The sequence below is a fragment of the Pistacia vera genome, unplaced genomic scaffold (assembly GCF_008641045.1).
Source record: "Pistacia vera cultivar Batoury unplaced genomic scaffold, PisVer_v2 Contig461, whole genome shotgun sequence".
Taxonomy (NCBI): Eukaryota; Viridiplantae; Streptophyta; class Magnoliopsida; order Sapindales; family Anacardiaceae; genus Pistacia; species Pistacia vera.
In genome coordinates, this window is record NW_022196292.1 from 1011475 (window position 1) to 1031094 (window position 19620).

Consider the following 19620-nt stretch of genomic DNA (forward strand, 5'->3'; position numbering starts at 1 on the left):
AATGGAGACAAGGGTCAGTTAATCCAGGTAAACCACTTTTTTTTCTTGAATTTATTGAAATTGGAGGGTTTTGAAGATTCTATAAACTGGAATGGGACTGAAGGTATTAAATTTGCAATAAAATATTTGCGTTACTGTCTGATGTACACCTATATTCCAAAAATATACTTGTTTTAATGCACAAATGTTTCGAGGCCAAAATGACCCCTTCTTACTCTTCTGCACCACAAATATCAGGATATTTCTTCAACATCTGATGGAAAAACAATTACGACTAATGTGCACTGGCGGGAACCATGTCGGACAACCTGGTTACATTTGATGGAGGATACCAATATACTGTTTTGCCTGGAGGCATGTACTTGGGATGCCCTTGCATATTGCAAAGAGTGTTGAAGAGTGGAAGCATTCCATTTGGAGTTTGGTTGGGTTGAAACCCTGGTAAGAGACAAAGACTGGTTCGAACCTATGATGTAGAAGGCTTGGCTGTTTCATCAACTTATTTTCTGAGATTAAATTGTGAGTTCTTGCACTTCATTGTACCTAATTTCTCGGTTGAATGAGAGATCATATTTCGGCTCATGCAATGTTGGAGAAAGCCCAAATGATGTATTATTTACCTTCCATTATTTATTGAGTTGGGAGGACAGGAATTTGTTTAAACTTAAATAGAAATGAAATCATAGAAATTCAAAGTTCCATTGGCATATGCTTATCCTTTAAAACCCGAACAGAAATTGTTAGTATAAAACTTTCGAGGGGCATGAGTTGAAATTTTAGGTTGTCCTTTCTCTTGGATACCATCAACCATAAATCAGATTTAAGAAATCGAAAAATAGATTTAAAATAAATAAAAAATAATTTAATTAAATATAAAACAAGGTTAAAAAGGTGCAAAACTAAGGCGTTTATTACAAAATCATGACGCGTGTCAAATATGCCAACTCATGAACAACTTTAATAACCGAATATGTAACAAATTATATACTAATTCAATCAACTAACAATTAATTTCACGCAAATTCAACCTAAATCCTTCAATAATTCATATAAATTGTATCAAACTTCAAGAGAGTGAGAGTGAGAGTGAATCCATGGAGGGGGGTTTTTGCAAAAATATAAAGTTGAGACTCTCAATTCTCAGAACTGTCATGGTTTTGGTAATGGTGGTTATGGTGAAATGTGTTGTGGGGAGTAGTAATACTCTTCATCGCGTAGGAGACAAGATGGGTTGGTCTCAGAATGTCAATTTCACTGAATGGTCAAGCCATCAACAATTCTTCGTTGGAGATTGGCTCAGTAATCTCTCTAATCTCTTTCTCATTTCTTGCTTCTTAATTTGCTTGTTTGTTTCTTGATCTATGTGATATGGTATCCGACAAATTCTGACTATCGAGCTAATAATCGAATTTTATGAGTACGGTATGAATGAAATATAAACGATTTAGATATTGTTTTTCAGCGATGAGATTGTTTCTTGTTATTAATTTTAATGATGATGTATTGATTCATTGTAAAAATGGTTTTTTCCTTTACTTATAGTTTTAGTAGAGAATTCTGACAATTAACCTAGTAATTAAGTTTTATGAGCAGTGTAAGAATGAAATTATATCCATGGCCTTTGAGGATTAGGCGGGTTCGGTTAGTAATTGTGTCCGGATACCTCAGTTATTAAAAAAAAAAAAAAAAAGAGGTGAAATTATAACCTATTTAGAAAGGGTTTTCACAAATGAGTTTTATTCCCATGTATATAACTTTTTTGAATTAGTTTTCTATAAATTGTGACACTAACTTGTTCATTTTTTTCTGTTTTTTGAATGCCATTGTTAAATAAAGTTTTCAACTTTAACAAGAACATGTACAATGTTCTTGAGGTGAACAAGACAAGCTATGAGAGTTGCAATGAGCAAGACTTCATCAAGAACATTACAAAAGGTGGGAGAGATGTGTATCAACTCCTAGAGCCAAGACCTTACTACTTCCTCAGTGGTAGAGGTTTTTGTTGGGGTGGCATGAAACTTGCTATAATGGTCCAAAATCCTGCGTTGATCATCGCACCTGCTCCGGCCAAAAATCGCTCACCGACAAAGAAGTCTAACCACCGAATCACTCTATTACTTGCGCCAGTACTTGTCATGGCCTTGACATGGGGTTCCTTTATGTAATAGAGCCATTGGCAATGTTGCTGTGGAAATTGAAACTTTCGATGATGGACAATTTTAGTTTATACGTGTAAAATTGATGTTTGGTTTTTGTAGACAGATAAACTATTACATTATTTGAGAAATTTTCATTATTATGTCGAATTACTATTATCCATTTGATAGTAGCTGAGTGGTCAAACTGTGATTGCTCAAACTCATTGTTAACGTAATCAATAATACTAACTTACAAAGATTTTCATACAAGTGGAGTGGCAAAAATGAATAGAAGAGTGAAACAAAAAGTCAAACTTATAAATTCATTCTTTCATTCATTTTTTATCACATCACTTTGTATAAAAATCTTTATAAAATTTCTTTGTAAGTGTAGTATTACTCTAAGGTAATACCCTCTCTATCAAATTAAGTTCATCCAAGTATGATTCTGTTCAAACCTAAGGGTGTTGTACTGATTATCAGAAACAATATGGGTAAAGAAAAGAGATTTTGGTGTCTAGGGGTAAGTATGATAAGTTTAAACTCGGGACTTGAATTTTTTTCATAAAATATCATCATATTTGAGATAAGCTATTTAAAAACCAAGTAAAACTCCACACTCACGGAGCTCAAACCTCCTCCATGGCGTCCATTTCCATTTCTTCCTCACTTTCATTCCCTCGTAACCAGCCACCAAACGCAAACCCGTTTCCCCGACCCATTTCCACATTTCGGACCCCCAGGCCACCCGGGACAACTCAACAACCCGAACGGGGGAAGCTTCCATGAGCATCGACAACCTTAAACGTTTCTTCGACCTCAAAGTTGGCAACTGGTCCGGTTCTTCCACGTGAGTCTTTAGTAAATTGGTTAATAATTAAGTTCTAGTTTAACTTTACTCTGGCTTAATTAAATGATTGTTGTTTTTATTTAATTTTGCAGCAATTTGATGGTACTGGAAATTTGATGCAAAAAATTCGTACAAAGCTTTCTGTCAATACTTATGGAGAAGATGAACTCATCAGTCTCATTCAAACGTAAATTTTTTTATTTTTATTCAAGATTTTTATTTTGGGCATTTTTAGTAAATGAAAATGAGTTTGACATTGATGGTTTGATACATGAGAGATTACATAGATAGTATTTCTAGAATTTGGATTATAACATTTAGATAAGTAAGATGGACTTTGTTTCTTGAAATGTGCAATTCTTGTGCATGTGGGTGAATATATTGATGGTTCAACATAAATTTTGAATTTGATTTTGTCTTCGAGTTAAATAGATTGAAAGAAAAATCATAACCTTGCCGTTCGTTAAGGTTTTGGTTTACAAAAAAGTTGATTATGTGAGGGAAATCTAAATTTTGCAGTGTTGTTAAAAAAAAAAAAAGCAAAAAAGTTGAAGATTTTCCGTATTAAACTATGTGGAGATTCTCTTAGTAGTGAATTTTTTTTTTTGCTTTATGTTTTTGGCTTAATTTGATTGTACTTTGTAGGCTGTAATAAAACAACCTTCATCAAGCAAACGATTCAGGATACGAGAGGAACCAGAATGGGCTGAATACAAAGTCAAAGAAACCAATATGTTCACTGTGGACAAATATCAACAGGTGAGTTCTTTTGGACACTTTGAGAATTCGGAGTTTATCTTCCATGTTTCCTTGTTGAAGTTAGCTTATTATTGCTTTTATGAATTTGTTGTTTTTCTTGAATGTGCATTACTACTAGTCTGCAGATTGGCTTTTTTCGAATGAGAGGGCTTTTTCATTGAGATATCAGACTGCTGGCATGCTAGAAACTGTCTTAAGGCAAGGCGTGGTGGGGGAAGATGACATGGAGAAGAATCACCCAAGTAAGTCCTCTTTCGCTCAAAAGCATTGTTTTTCCATCAATTTGAAAGCTACCATAGTATATCTGAGTGAGACTAAATGGAAACATATTGAGAGACGTGATGAGATTTTCTCATAAAGAACCCAATTATGATAATGTTGAGTGTTTCTTTGCCAGATGTTAACATCATGGATATGGAAATTGTTATGTGTGTGGTACAGCTCATTTGAAGCCAAAACGATTATATTTTCAGTTGCAATTGAACCAGACTTTGTGCCCCTCAAATATGAAAAACTGCAAAATCCTTGGAATCTCAATTTGTGTATGGCCAAAAATCTGCAACTCAATTTTGACATGATTCATAAGAAGAATGAATGCTAGCTTGGCTCTTGTTTTATGTTAGCCTGTATTATGTGTATTTGAAACAAAACCTATCTGTACTGTAGTGGATGGTCATGGCCTAGCTTAATATCTCTAATTCTAAGAATTCTTTAAGGTACTAAGAAGTGCTTCCACAATCCGGTACTGTACTGTTCTTAACTTTATTTTTCTTAATTGTGCAGAAATCTTAAGCTTCCCTCTCGTCGGCCTGCTATTGTATGTGAAAATTGCCTATATTCACAAGAGAAAGACAGGCGGGCAAGAGCATTTATATCATGGATCCAAGAGGCAATTGGATATGTTTCTTATTTCCTTGAGGACAGAGATAGCGGGGACCTTTTTCCACCTTCACTTGACAGTGATGTGGTAGGTTTTTTTGACCAAGTTAACCAATTATCGATACTTTGCTAATTTCTATTGTTTGTACTGAGAGTAAAATAGACATGTTTGTATGTGTACAATGCTATACCGGATTCCTTTGTTGGGTTACAGGAGAGCATAGACAAGATTGTGCCATTTCTTGGTAACTGGAAAGGCCATTCTGTAACAAAGCGCAGTGGGAGTTTATGGAGCAACAATTGCTGAAGCTGATACAGTTGCTTTACTTAAAATGGATGACAAGGGTCAGTTAATCCAGGTATACTACTATAGTTTAAACCAGTTTTTCTTGAATTTATTGAAATTGGAGGGTTTTGAAGATTCTATAAACTGGAATGGGACTGAAGGTATAAATTTGCAATAAATATCTTTTGCGTTTACTGTCTGATGTACACCTATACTTCCAAAAATATGCTTGTTTTAATGCACACATGTTCACGAGGCCAAAATCTGACCCCTTCTTTTTTCTTCTCTGCGCACCAAAAATTCAGGATATTTCTTCAACATCTGATGGAAAAACAATTACGACTAAGTGCACTGGACGGGAACCATGTGACAACTGGGTACATTTGATGGAGGTACCAATATACGTTTTTGCCTGGAGGCATGTACTTGGGATGCCCTTGCAATATTGCAAAGAGTGTGAGAGAGTGGAAGCCATTCCATTTGGGTTTGGTTGGGTTGAAACCCCTGGTAAGAGACAAAGACTGTTCGAACCTATGATGTAGAAGGCTTGGCTGTTTCATCAACTTATTTTTCTGAGATTAAATTGTGAGTTTCTGCACTCATTGTACCTAATTTCTTCGGTTGAATGAGAGATCCATATTTCGGCTCATGCAATGTTGGAGAAAGCCCAACTGATGTATATTTACCTTCCATTTATTTATTGAGTTGGGAGGACAGGAATTTGTTTAAACTTAGATAGAAATGAATCATAGAAATTCAAAGTTCCATTGGCATATGTATCCTTTAAAACCCCTGAACAGAAATGTTAGTATAAAACTTTGAGGGCATGAGTTGAAATTCATAGGTTGTCCTCTCTTGGATACCATCAACTGAAAAGTGTTATTAGACCAAAACCAAACTTGATCAGAGTAGGATTAATTGTTGTAGAAAAAAGGCGAAAGCCCCAGCCCTGACAAAAAATAAGCGGAGGAATAAATACTTAGTACAAGCTATTGGCTAGCTGGGCCAACACCTTGTTGTGAAGGAGGGCAGGAGGCCACGTTACCTGAAGTAGGAAAATGGTAGTGCCTTTGTCAACAGCTATGGCTTTTTTTGGCCTAGTAACAAAAGAGTTAAACGACTTTTTCATCCAAATAATGTTGAATGACATTTTGTACCCAGGGCTTTTAAAAATCATTTTATTATTCTAAATTTAGATTTTGATGGCAAACAAAGAGCAAACTCAGTTTAGGCTGATGGGACTTTTGAAGAGGAGAGGTTAGTGAACCTTTTGGTGGTGGAAGATTGGATTTTAATGGTTGAGATTAATCAAAATTTGACTCAGAATAAGCGGCTGTGTAACCCTATCACTCGATGATGGGGTTAGCGAGAGTAGGTTTTAAGGGGTTTTGGTGAGTGATCAGTTTAGCCAAGCATTTAAACAAGTTTGATATAAGGGCAAGCAGTAAGGTTGGATCTCTGAATGATGCCAAAGATCCAAGTAGCAATAAGGTTGTCATTGACATTTGACAATACAAAAGAGTGTCTCAACTTGCTGAAGAAAAAATTAAAAAAAAAATCTCCAGTTGGTGTGAAGTTGGCCAGTTGGCCTGCAGCTTTCGTTGACGACAACACCATACAACTTGGTTGAAACCACGTTTATTGATACTAGATGCAGCAACAATTGTTCCCTCAACCACAACCACAAATCTTTTAGGGAACCATCAATTTATAAGCACTTCTTTCTTCTTGTTACAATATCTTCATCAATTTCATGGAAATACAGAAATAGAAACTCTCTTTAGTATGATTGATTGATGAAATTACGTAAAATTGGAGATCGACTTGATTCATCAAAATCAAGAACGATTTTCTGTAGGACCGATGCACGTACAACTACCCAATGAAGATGCGCGTAACGGCGTAACATATATGTTGCCGCACCTTTAAACGTGAAATGGGGTTCTAGGGTAAAAATTAGGTACTGAATAAATGTTGAAGGGACATGGGTAGATGGTAGATAGAATAGAACGTTTTGAATAGTGGGGTTCCATGAATTGAAACACTTTCTGTCACCATTTAATTCTTTGTTCATCTTGGTCTTGCTCCCAAACTTGCACTCCAAGGACTCTGTTCTTAGTCATAACCTCTCAAATCCTATTAAAATAGTAAAATCATGAATAAAAATAAAAAAAAAAAAGAAAAAGAAAAAGAAAAATTAGAGAAGCTAAAAGCATGAAAAGCACTTTTGGGGATAGAGGGGGGGTGGCTGCGTCCTTATCAACACTAATTGCCGGTCTTGAAGGGCAAGCAAAAGCGGTTAAGAAATTAAAGAAAATTTTGAGGTCTCCATTTGGCTCTTTTGTCAACTCCACATTTTTGTTGGTAGGAACATTTTTTTATCTTTTTTCTAAATAATTTTGTTGTTCCCTCTTTGTAAGTTGAAATTAAAATTTAAAAATAATGATTTCTCTAACTTTTATGTTATTCTATTAAGACGGAAATTTAAACCATCAAATAATTGAAAACAGTCCATCCAAAATTTAAAGATGGTGATAGAAGTTATTATTAGATTTTTTTTCTTTTTTTAATCAAGGGTGTCTGAGTCAACTTACACGCAGCTCAATTAATTCTCTGAGATCTTGAAACTGCCGACGGGTAAGGCTAATGACCTCTCAACTAATCTCTCCGACTTGAACTTACGGTCAGTTAAGAGCTCGAGTGACTCCTCAATTAATCTATCAGAATCTTATATTATCGGTTAATAAAAGCTCCGTAGCTACCTCCTATTAGTATTCTAGAACTACCAGCCTCAAGTAAGATTTTTTGTTATAATCATTTATGTAGAGATTATCAGTACACAAATTATCAAATAATAAAATTTTTTTTATTTTTAAATTGATTTTGATTATTTTAAATTATCATAAAAAATTAGTAGATACTTGAACAACTTGGATTGAAACTAAGAGCCGTATAAGAAATCAATTATTAATTTCATTTATTTATCTTAGATATTTGTTCTTATAATTTACTATAAAATAAATAAACGTTAAGCAAGTCCCTCTCAGTTATGCTTATGGACTTATTGCTTTCCACTGAGAGAGTTTCACGATGAGCATGAGCTGAAACTACCTTCAACAACCCACAGATAAAAAAAATATAGTAAACTAAACCATACCCATACCCAAACCCAAACCTCCTTTAACTTCTCCAAACTACTTTCACAAAAAAGGAATCTCCAATTCCAACCTTCAAGTTGGATTTTTTTCCAAAATGGCGACTGGGAAAGAAGAAGATTCGAGGAAGAGGAAGCCGACAATCACACTGCCACCTCGGCCGTCCATGGAGAGCTTGTATGGAATCACCGGGTTCAGCCCTGGACCCATGACTTGGTCTCAAGTTTCTTCGCTGAGGACTTAAATTACCAATCGTTCTCTCAGCTTCTTGCAGGGGCTATGGCTTCACCATTGGCTAGACAAACTCCAACTCCGACATCGAGCTTTTTGGTTGATAATGGTAGAATTGGAGATGCTAAAGATGGGGATGAAAAGGGTAGTTTTAGTTTTAAAGATAGTAGGCCGAGGAGTTTGGTGGTGGCTGCTAATTCTCCTTTTTTACTGTTCCTCCTGGGTTAAGCCCTTCTGGGTTGCTTAATTCACCTGGTTTCTTTCCACCTCAGGTAATTTTCATGGGTGTTTTTTTTTTTTTTTTTTTTTTTTTTTTTTTTTTTTTTTTTTTTTTTAATGTGTTGAGGTTTGTTTTGACATTTGGTGTGTTTGAGACTGAGTATTGGTTGTAGTTGTGATGAAATGATGGTGTTTTGAATGCGTTTTCCGGTTGAACTTGAAGTTGAGATATTTATGAGTTGGGTAGTTGTGCAATTTGTAATTAAGGATATAGTTTCTGTTGATTTTTATGGGTTAAGTTTGTCTCTGCCATTTGCTGTGTTTCTGATGGGGTTTGAGTGTTGGTTGTTGCTGTGGTAAAATGTGGTTGTTTTGCTTACTTCTTGGGTTTGAAGGAAGACTTATGAGATGGGTCTTGTGGATCTCTTTTTCTAGGGTTGAAATGAGAAATGTTTTGTTTTGGGATTAGGGTATTATAATTTGGTGGTTGGGTTGTTTGGAATTGGGAGGAAGTGTAATTGACTGATTTCAATTGCAACGCTCCTGCTGCACTGTGCCTTAGCGTTGTAAGTCCTTTGTGGTGTACGTTATAAGTCCTTTTGCTGTGTATGTCCAAATGTTGAACATAATTTCGTATGTATGTTCTCATACTAAATCTGGTTTTGGGTGGGTTCAGTCCTTCATGCAGGATTTATTCGTGGTGAGTCTCCATGAAAAATTACCATTTGGCATGAAATATTGAAGATTTGGTTCTGGTGAATTTGTGGGAAATGTAAAATTTGTTTAGAAAAGATAAATGCTGCTTGTCAGTAAACTTGATTTTACCATTTAGAAACCTTGAAATTTCGGTGAGAACTGTGTAGTTTTTATTGTCCTCGAGAGGATAGATGGGTAGTTAGACTTTGCAATGGAGGAAGAACTTTAGGGATCAATCTCCCTCACGCAAACCTTCATGGAGGAGTGGGGAATGCAGTTTAGTTTGTGTTTGTTCTTAGGGACAGGTGGGAAGGATGTGCGGTACAAGAAAAAAAAAAAATTAAAAAACTGTTTAGATTTTGTTTCCCTTCCTACCTAAAATTGTTTGTGCTACCATGATGGTGCTGACTATGATGCTATCAGACTATATTTTCTTACTAGCATTGACACCAGTAGACATCAATATATTGTATTTGTATCATACATTCATATATGTTCCTTAAAATCCATGCAGAGTCCCTTTGGAATGTCCCATCAGCAGGCATTGGCACAGGTTACGGCTCAAGCTGTACTAGCCCAATCTAATATGCACATGCGAGCTGAATATCAACCTGCACAAGTATCAGCTCCTGCTGAGATGTTGGCACATCATCCATCCTTAAGTCTAGATGAAGCTTCACAAAAGCAGATTCAACCTGCAAACTCAGACCCTCAAAGTTCTGTGATGGAAACATCAGAGGTCTCTCAGTCTGATGGAAAGCACCTGAATCCTTCTGTTGCTGTGGATAAACCTGCTGATGATGGCTACAACTGGCGTAAATATGGGCAGAAGCCAATTAAGGGCAGTGAATTTCCGAGAAGCTACTACAAATGTACACACCTGAATTGTCCAGTCAAAAAGAAAGTTGAGCGTTCTTCTGAGGGCCAAATAGCTCAGATAATTTACAAAAATGAGCACAACCATGAAAAGCCTCAACCCAGTAGACGTTCAAAAGATGGTAGTGATGTAAATGAAAACATAAATTCTCAGGCTAAGCCTGAACTTGTTTTGCAAGGTCAAAGTGCACCTGCTCATTCAGTTCTGGGAAATAATCAGGAATTTATTCAAGCAGGTCCCATACAGATTCCAGAGTCAAGTGACAGTGAGGAACTAGGTGATGCAGATAATAGAAAAGAAGGGGATGATGATGAGCCAAATCCAAAAAGAAGGTAAGTTTTAAACCGGTACCTTAACTAATGATGCAGATTTTTTCCTTCATTCTTCCAAATTTTGAGTTTTCTGTGCCGTGGGGACCAGGAACATTTCTGGGGAACCAGAGGTAACTGTGTCACACAAGACAGTCACAGAATCAAAGATCATCGTGCAAACAAGAAGTGAAGTTGATCTTTTAGATGATGGGTACAGGTGGCGCAAGTACGGGCAGAAAGTGGTCAAAGGGAATCCTCATCCAAGGTGGTATATTTGCCTACATATCTATCATTTGTACTTTTTACAAAAAATATTTCATGCTAGTGGATTCCTGGTAACTTTTTGTTGAATACACTCATGGAATATGGATCAGTAAAGAATTGCATGGCTCTAACCATAGAATTTCCCCAATTAAAAATTTTAAGTTAGTTGTTCTCTGGGTCCTCATTTTCATATGAAATTTCTTTTTACAGTTTTGTAATTGTACAACTATTGCAAGACAGATGTAAGTTACACCAAGACAAAGTTTTAGGATTGCAACGAACTTCAGATTGCTTAAACAAAAAAGGCTGTTATTTGAGAAGCAAATGATTGTCTGAACATTTTATCGTTTCCAGAAGCAGTGCGATATCATTGATTCTAGATGCTATATTCCTGTTAACATTCCTTTCAGGTCCCTAATGCTTTGAAGTTTTTATGTCATTTTAGTTTAACCCTTTTACTTGCCATATAATTGTTTTCTTCTCAAATTCATTATATTTCATATAATGAGATGAGGCTGATTTCTCCTTTCACTATATTTCCATTATTCATATGTACAGGTGTTAGAACTCATGAGCTTGGAGAACTTGCTTTTATGGTCCTTGATATTAGTTAATCATAAAACTTCTCAAAGCTGTTGCCTGTAATGTCAACAATTTGAATTTGACATGCTTACCCAATATAGTGGTTTCTGTTGCTTTGCATATTTGGTTGTTTCCATGTTTCCGTTTTGATTTTAAGCTCTCAAGCTATTGGTACTTTCATAAGCTATTTTGTCCATTTATGAGAGGATGTTTTCTGATGCATTACTATTTATCCACAGGAGCTATTACAAATGCACCAGTGCAGGATGCAATGTCCGGAAGCATGTAGAGAGAGCTCCAACTGACGCCAAAGCTGTCATAACTACATATGAGGGGAAACACAATCATGATGTCCCAGCTTCAAGAAATAGCAGTCAGAACGCAGCCAACAACGCATCACAGCTAAAACCGCAAAAGACAGTGACTCAGAAGCATCCATTACTTAAAGATATGGAGTTCGGAAATCATGATCAAAGTCCAGTGCTTCTGCAGTTAAAAGAAGAACGAATAATCGTGTAAAGTTCTCTTCTGAAATCCGTTAAAAGTTATCACAAGACCAGTCCAGCGGCTGCTTCCATCAAAATAATGGGGTACAACATGAAGAAGCATTGCAAAGAACAAATCTTATGGAAGAGCATGACCGATATGTGACACCGGCTTCTTACATCTGTATATGAGCTGTGCCGCCCACACCACCTGTATATTTGAATCCGTAACTACTATTGTTGTATATGATCTTTCACACGTAAGGGAAGATGTTCATTTGAATGTAATTTGACTTATCTGGTTTTTTTAGCCCTTGTTCATTCTGCTAGCATTGGCTGTTTCGACCCCTGGAGCTTTTCCAGAAAAAATTACAGCCATTTGTAAGTTGACTGCTAACATTTTGTGGAGAACTTTATGTAATGAATCCACTTTCATGTATTTTATTCATTATTTGAAACGCCTATAGTGTTTCATTAGTTTGTTGTTGCATTGGAATAGATGTACGAATGTAAAGTCCTCCTTTTCATGGCATAGACGAGTTTTATTGAGAAGGGCAAAATCCAGTGAGATAAATTGTGCTTTAGTGTGTAGCATTGGAATCCATGGAGCTTGGGCGATGAATTATTGATATATATGTGTCTACTTAGCAATGTTTTAATAATCAAACCAGGGTGAAACTCGGCGAAGTTGCTGGGTCTCAGGTTGACCCGTTTGACCGACCGGACAAATCGGGTGTCAAAAAATTTAAAATTCAGCAAATACATCCCTGAAAATCACTGTCAAGTCCCTATAGGTTTGAAATTTAGTAAACACACTTCAAATACAAATCAGAGATCAATTGGTTGGTGGTAGGGACACACTAAATGCAATTTCAATCATTCATTAAGCACATTTCCTAGAAAATGTACCCAAGATTTGGTTGAAATCGACTAATTTCGGCTAGATCTCACCAACGTCGGCATTGATCGATTTTGGCCAAATCTCACCACCACCGGCGTTGACAACCCTCCCCATCATCATGAAAATAATCCCCTTAGCCTTCTGACTAAAACCCATCTCACTCCATCCCTGTTCACCTAATCACCTCACTAATCACCGGCAAAAGCCAACTGTTGCTGCCACTCTTTTTTTGGATTTCTGGTCGATTAACTCACTGAAAATTACTTATGTTGCCACCATTACAGTCACTAGCATTTTCTCTTCAAAAGCCTCATCATCTCGACCTTCAATTATTCGTCGATTATCATCCTAAATTATAGGGTTTTAGGTGAATGGGAAAATTGTTAACCCGACCCAGTGAAGGTCCCAAGTCTTGGTTCAACCAGTCAACCCCGAACCAGGTTTTAAAACACTGCTATTTAGTCGAGATGATCTAAAAGTTTTATCAACTGATCTAGATTCTATTTGCTAACAATGTAAACTAATAGACTAACCCAAATTCTCATTCGTTATCGATGTGGGATGTTTTGTTAATGTCTATATGGCCTGCAAATTCTGTCTAACAGCTTGTGGATTCTGAATATGCTTTGCCAATAGTAAAACTGGCTGTAGTGTCTCACTTTATAGGAAAGAGGTTTAGCTACCGCTGGTCACTTTTTTTCATTTTGACCAGAGACTTCTCTTTACCAATAATTCATCTTCAACAAACAATAAACAATACCATTGATACATGAAAACTGATATCTAACCATTTAAACATACAAATATATGTTAAGATCTCACGTTAGAAGGGAAAAATGGTGAAAATATGGGTTATAAAAGACTCAGATACCCTCTCTTGACAAACCGATTTTTCAAGGAGAGTTTTACTCAAACCTATAAAAAATCCATTGCCCAACTAAATAATATCAATTTGGGAGTAAGTTCTTATCAATATCTCTCTCATTTTGCTTGGTATACCCTCTATAAGATCTTTATTTCATTAATTAGATAATCAAAAGCTTATATTATTTATGTGATGTTAGAATCATACTTTTATCTTTATCCAACAGTGTTAACTTTCTGGTAACGAGATTGTATCATATCTGCATCATATAATGACTGGATAATAAGAATAGTAATTAGGGGAACTAATTCATATCCAAATTCGATAAATTTGGTTTAAAATGGTGAAGTGGAGCTGTTGGGCAGTTAGGCTGCAACAAACAAGAGGACCCGTTTCCCTCGCTTTATCAACTAACGAGAAATAATGAATCTAACGGTTACATGATATTTCACCTTTAATATCTTTTGCAAAACCAAAACATAGAAATCTGAAAACACAACAGACTAAAGATGTCCGAATTCGGACCCACAAATCTCTCTCTATTTCCCTCTCTTTTTGGAGCATTCACCGTTTTCTGACAATCGTCCTCCGTAGATCTCGCAACTTAACCTTAGAAAGAAAAAAACACAGAACTACTCTGTTTTGTGTTCTGTTCCTATAACTCTGTTTTTTTCTGGGTTTATCTAATCTTTTTTCTTTCTCTTTCTTGTCCAAATGACAACCAAAATGAGCCTAAGAATGTGAGGAGTTGAGTAACGTGTTGAATCCATTTCCCGATCTGGGTAATTCTCAGCTTCGGGATTTGGAGTTCTATGGGTTGCGTAAGCTCGAAAAAGTTGGCATCTGCAGTTGCAGGGTCCCCTGTGGACCACTCTGCCGCAGAAGCTTCAACGAATGACAATGCTACCTTACACTATATTATTTCATCAAAAAATCCATCTGGGGCTCTTGAGTTGGATCGAAAGGAGGAGAAGAAACAAGAGGATCATCATAATAAAGGAAGCCGCGAGTCGAGGAAGTTGAAGAAGGGAGATTCTCAGAGGAAGAGTGGTACTTTTAGTATTAAATTGGGTTTATCTCATAGACATGTAAATGCAGAACAGATTGCAGCCGGTTGGCCGGCGTGGCTCACTGCCGCCGCCCCTGAAGCTGTCCATGGTTTGGTGCCTCTACGTGCAGAAGCTTTTGAGAAATTAGATAAGGTGAGGAAGGTTTTTCAAAAAAAAAATTATGTTGATTTGTGGGTCTTGATTGAAAGAAATTTGAAATAATCTTCAATTGCCGACCATTCTATAAACTTTATTTTGTTTATTTGTTTTGGTTTGAATATGGTATCTCAATCAAATGAAAATTCCCCATAGATACATTTTGAAGAATAAGAAATGCACATGAATATGCATGACCTGGAAAATTTTCATGTCCAATGCTTTCAAATTGTTTGATGAAATGGATTTTTAAAATTCCCCATATATACATTTTACAATTGTTAGTTCAGAATTTATAACCATTATTGTTTTGAATCTTTTCTTGTGCTATGTAGATTGGACAAGGTACATACAGCAGTGTGTTTAAAGCACGCGAAGTTGTGACTGGGAAGACAGTTGCGTTGAAGAAGGTTCGGTTTGACAATTTTCAGCCCGAGAGCATTAGGTTTATGGCGCGAGAAATAATGATTCTTCGCAGGCTTGACCATCCAAACATCATTAAATTGGAGGGGGTGATTACATCAAGATTGTCAAGTACTATATACCTTGTATTTGAATACATGGATCATGATCTTGCAGGATTATTAACCGCTGATATAAAGTTCACTGAACCACAGGTACAATTCGAAACATATGGGAGGCTTTTCGTTTGGTTCTTCTTGTGGAAGCATATATGTTCAGGTTGATTTTCCTGTGCAGATTAAATGTTACATGAAGCAACTATTGAATGCAGTTGAGCATTGCCATTTGCGAGGTATAATGCATCGAGACATTAAAACATCCAACATTTTGGTAAACAATAAAGGGACTTTGAAATTGGGAGATTTTGGATTGGCAAATATTCGTTCAACAAGGAACAAGCAAAAACTAACCAGCCGTGTTGTTACTTTATGGTATCGGCCCCCTGAACTTCTGATGGGGTCAACAAATTATAATGTATCAGTGGATCTGTGGAGTGTTGGCTGTGTTTTCACAGAACTTCTCTTCGGAAAGCCTATCCTTAAAGGGAGAACTGAGGTAATCATGGCATTATAAATCACTACTTTCTAATAATCACAAAATTCAAGTATGAATCAATTATTTGATTGACCTGAGAATAGGAAATGCAAATTTGTTTAGAAAGATGCATCTGCATTCTGTAGCATCATTCTCTTCATCAATTTGCAGGTTGAACAATTACACAAAATCTTTAAGCTTTGTGGTTCTCCACCAGAAGGCTACTGGGGAAAAGCTAAGCTTCCTCATGGAGACATGTTTAAGCCCCAAAACAGCTATGAAGGTTGTCTTCGAGAAAGGTGTAAAGAATTTCCTGCATCCACTGTAAACTTGATACAAAATTTTCTTTCCATAGATCCTAGCATGCGTCGGACTGCCTCATCTGCATTGATGTCTGAGGTAATACTTATTGAAAAGTTTAGAACAATACTAAATTATTGAATGTAAAAGGGAATTATAATGCATTTTGGGAACTTCATTTTAAAAGCTTTCATAAATTGAATGTTCTAACTACTGAGATTTTATGATTGTGAGAGAAATCATCTTATTTCTAGTTTTGTGTGTTACCTTTCAGTACTTCTTTACTACACCTTATGCGTGCGATCCATCTGAATTGCCAATCTATCCACCTAAAAAGGAACTCGATGCTAAACACCGAGACGAAGCACGAAGGTGAAACTTTTATATCTTCTTTCTTTAGGCGAAAAACGAAAATTAGAAGTTCTGACCCTATTATTCATCCTGGGTTTGCAGTTTTTCTGATTGAACTTAGCAGATACACATTTACAGTTTTTCTTTGATCAGTAAACTCATTGTGCCTGATCAGTTTTGAGGTCAATGAATGTTTAAGGCCTTGTGCATTTATGTTTTCGATACATCAAATGTTTTTCACTGAATTATCATTGTACCTTCAGGAAAAAGACGCGTGCTAGATTGCGAGAGTCTGCTGCATCCAAAAGACCGAGAAGAACTCGCCAAAGCTTGCAAGAACCCATCAGTTACAATAAATTAGCAACAAACGAGGTCTTTCAATCTACCTATCTATCTGGTTATGGAATAAGGCATGAACCTAAATGTTTTGTTTGTTCTTTATGTAGGAACTGCAGAATCATACTCATTTTAGTAACAGAAATACTGCTAATAATGCACCATTGTTAAAGGGAAGAGAAAGCTTTGCACGTAGAGATTTACTGAATCCCTCAACTGATTTAATATCAGAGGCATCCACGGGAATGGTTGCATCCCAAGGGGGCTCAATCTTCAAAGGCCCGGCACAAGTCTCAGCGTCAAGTGGCTTTGCTTGGGCGAAAAGGCAAAAAGACGATGCTAAAACCGTAGTTTCATCTAGAAGTCAAATAAGTACAATAGATTCATCAAATCTTGGCTTTGTAGACAACTCCTTCGGTAACTTGATAAAAGAAGAAAATCGAAATCGTACAAATCCTAAGGAGATCGACCTGTATGAGAATTCTTCACTTTCAATGCCATTACAGCCAAAGCAATATGGCAGTACCATTTTTTTTGATGTATTTTATTCACAAGATCATGAATTGGCAATTTCTGACAAGGAAGATGGAGTTGGTCATAGAAAGAATCCGGTAAGGACTACTAAAATGCTGCCACACTTTGTTTTAAGAGCTGATCTTCAGGTTTTTTCAATTCATGGATATTCATTTTCCCATCTGACATTTTGCCGCGGTTGCAGATGCAAGGAAACATTGAATTTTCAGGACCACTGTTAACCAAGTCTCTGAAAATCGATGAACTTCTGCTAAGGAATGAAAGCAACATCCGTCTAGCGAATCGAAGATCAAGATTCTATAGAGGTACTCAAAACCCCCATCTCAATTTCGGTGCTTACTGTTGATATACGCTATTGTTTGCTTTACAAGAAATAAAATATTGTAAAAGCATGAACGAAAAATCTGAGACTAAAACTACCAAGTTAATAACAACATCACATCATTTTGTTTCTGCAGAAAGATGATACAGGATTCTGGGATTAGAAAATCCTCCCTTGTCACCAGGATTTCGACCCCTTTTGAGCTCGGACTCTTGTGAAGGAACTTATACAGATAAAATACAACGAAACAGAACACAGATTGCACCTCAGTTATGTACTGCAACCAGAGAATGTTACCTTTTTAATTACTTGAAAAAAGATCTCCATTAGAAGAAATAGGAGTAGAACAACCGATTGCTGTAAACAAGATGACCATTTGCAGTTCTTCACGTTTTTTGTTTTTTGTTTTTTTTTAAAAAGAAAAAAAAAATTGTTTAACAAGTTGCTTGTTTTTTTCCATTTTTCTTGTTTCAGTTTTTATAATTTCTTTGCATTTTTATCAAAATTCCTCTCATTAACTCATAATAATGTAAATAATAATAATATTTACATCCTTTGTATATTTTCCTTCTATCATCCTATCCAATACTTCCCATCAACAATTTTCTCATTTTTTTCATATTTTCTTTGCTAGAATTATAAGATTCACAAACTGTACAATTTTTTTTCTTTTCTTTTGTACAAATAAAATGTGTTTATCTCAATATGTGACACATTATTAGTTTATAGTAAGCAATCTTATTATTTCAATATGCNGCCATTCAATTGTTTTTGAGTGATATCTTCCTTTTCAATTATTTTTATCTCTATTGAGATTCAAAAGCACTGGTGCAATCTGATATCTTACTCCAATTTCTCCCAACTCAATCTATCAAAACTCATGATTGTTTCTTGGCACAGAGCAGCTCACTTAGGTATTTGAAAATAACACAAATTCAAGGAATGAAAGAAAGAAAGAAAGAAGAAGAGGGTGTTACTTAAAACATAATTAGTGGTGAAGTCTTTCTGCAATTTCTTTAATTCTGATGTTGAGTAAGCATAACAATAATTCCAAACTGAAATAACATGATGCAATGAATCCTTTACTCTTAACTTTAAATTTAATTGTCAGAGCCAAACCACCTTCAATAGTCAATACTAGATCTATTCAACAGGTGAATCATATATAAAATTCCATTCTTCTGCAAGAAAAGTTGGGAAGCACATGATAACATAATATATAAATATGAAAGCTCTTGCCATGATGAATTAATTAAACCATGTATTGGTGATGAATATGTAAAGCAGCTTGAATAATAAAGCCTGTGCTACCATCATTGTTTTATAAATCCAAGTGTTTATATTGACTTATGATGCTTTGATATGATATCGAGTAGTACAAGGAACAAATATAGTTTGTATAATGTAAAATCTTCAAAATCATGTATTTCAAATTAAATATAAATTAATTTCAAATGATGAAGTGACATTAACCACATTGATATTAAAGAATTGCCAGAGAGAATGACATTTTTCCACCCAAGGTTTGGCCAAAAGATACTTTCCTACTCACCGTTAAGATCTGTTAGTAAAATTTGTTAATTGACATGGTATAATCAGTGTAAGAATAAAAATATCCTTTATTATTAGAATCCAAATCCAAATCCATACCCATACCTGAACCCATCACCTCAACCAGACTGCACCCCACCTCCACCATGCACCCATTGGCCACCATCCCACCACCACCGTATCCCAATCTCAACCCATCTCCATCGCACCCACATCACAACCCACCCCTAAACCATCAACACATCAGCCACACAAACCAAATCGCTTCCAACAACCTACACGTGGAAGAGGCAGATATCGTCGGAGAGGGTAGGGATCTCCACCGCCTTTCTCCTCCATCAGGCCACACTTGGCCGGATGCTATTCAAGTCGAATAAAAAAGAAAAACTGAATAAGGTGAAAGAAGGAGAAAACAGAAGGGTATTTTCATCTTTATATTGTTTATACAATGTCAGTTAACGGATTAGTGGGAAAGTGTCGTTTTTGAAACTTTTCGAGTAAGTAAGTGTTGTTTGGCCAAACCTTGC

The 19620-nt window shown here is 36.1% G+C and overlaps 1 protein-coding gene and 1 pseudogene across 1 annotated transcript; both read left to right on the forward strand.

Moving 5' to 3' along the window:
* Window positions 1-7947: 7947 nt before the first annotated feature.
* LOC116145323 lies at window positions 7948-12209 on the forward strand (annotated as a pseudogene).
* A 1794-nt stretch (window positions 12210-14003) lies between these two features.
* Window positions 14004-17927, forward strand: LOC116145463 (protein IMPAIRED IN BABA-INDUCED STERILITY 1-like). Its single transcript, XM_031430917.1, has 9 exons — window positions 14004-14700; window positions 15039-15320; window positions 15403-15720; window positions 15871-16098; window positions 16274-16371; window positions 16614-16722; window positions 16797-17297; window positions 17405-17525; window positions 17679-17927. The coding sequence occupies exons 1-9, from the start codon at window positions 14311-14313 to the stop codon at window positions 17684-17686; spliced, it is 2055 nt and encodes a 684-aa protein (XP_031286777.1). The 5' UTR covers window positions 14004-14310; the 3' UTR covers window positions 17687-17927.
* Window positions 17928-19620: the final 1693 nt, after the last annotated feature.

Excerpts from the sequence above, each read along its gene's own strand:
- LOC116145463 (XM_031430917.1), top strand. The coding sequence starts at position 14,311 with ATGGGTTGCGTAAGCTCGAAAAAGTTGGCATCTGCAGTTGCAGGGTCC. Across the intron at positions 15,321-15,402 it reads TAAAGTTCACTGAACCACAG|ATTAAATGTTACATGAAGCA; the intron begins GTACAATTCGAA and ends TTTCCTGTGCAG. Across the intron at positions 16,723-16,796 it reads ATAAATTAGCAACAAACGAG|GAACTGCAGAATCATACTCA; the intron begins GTCTTTCAATCT and ends TTCTTTATGTAG.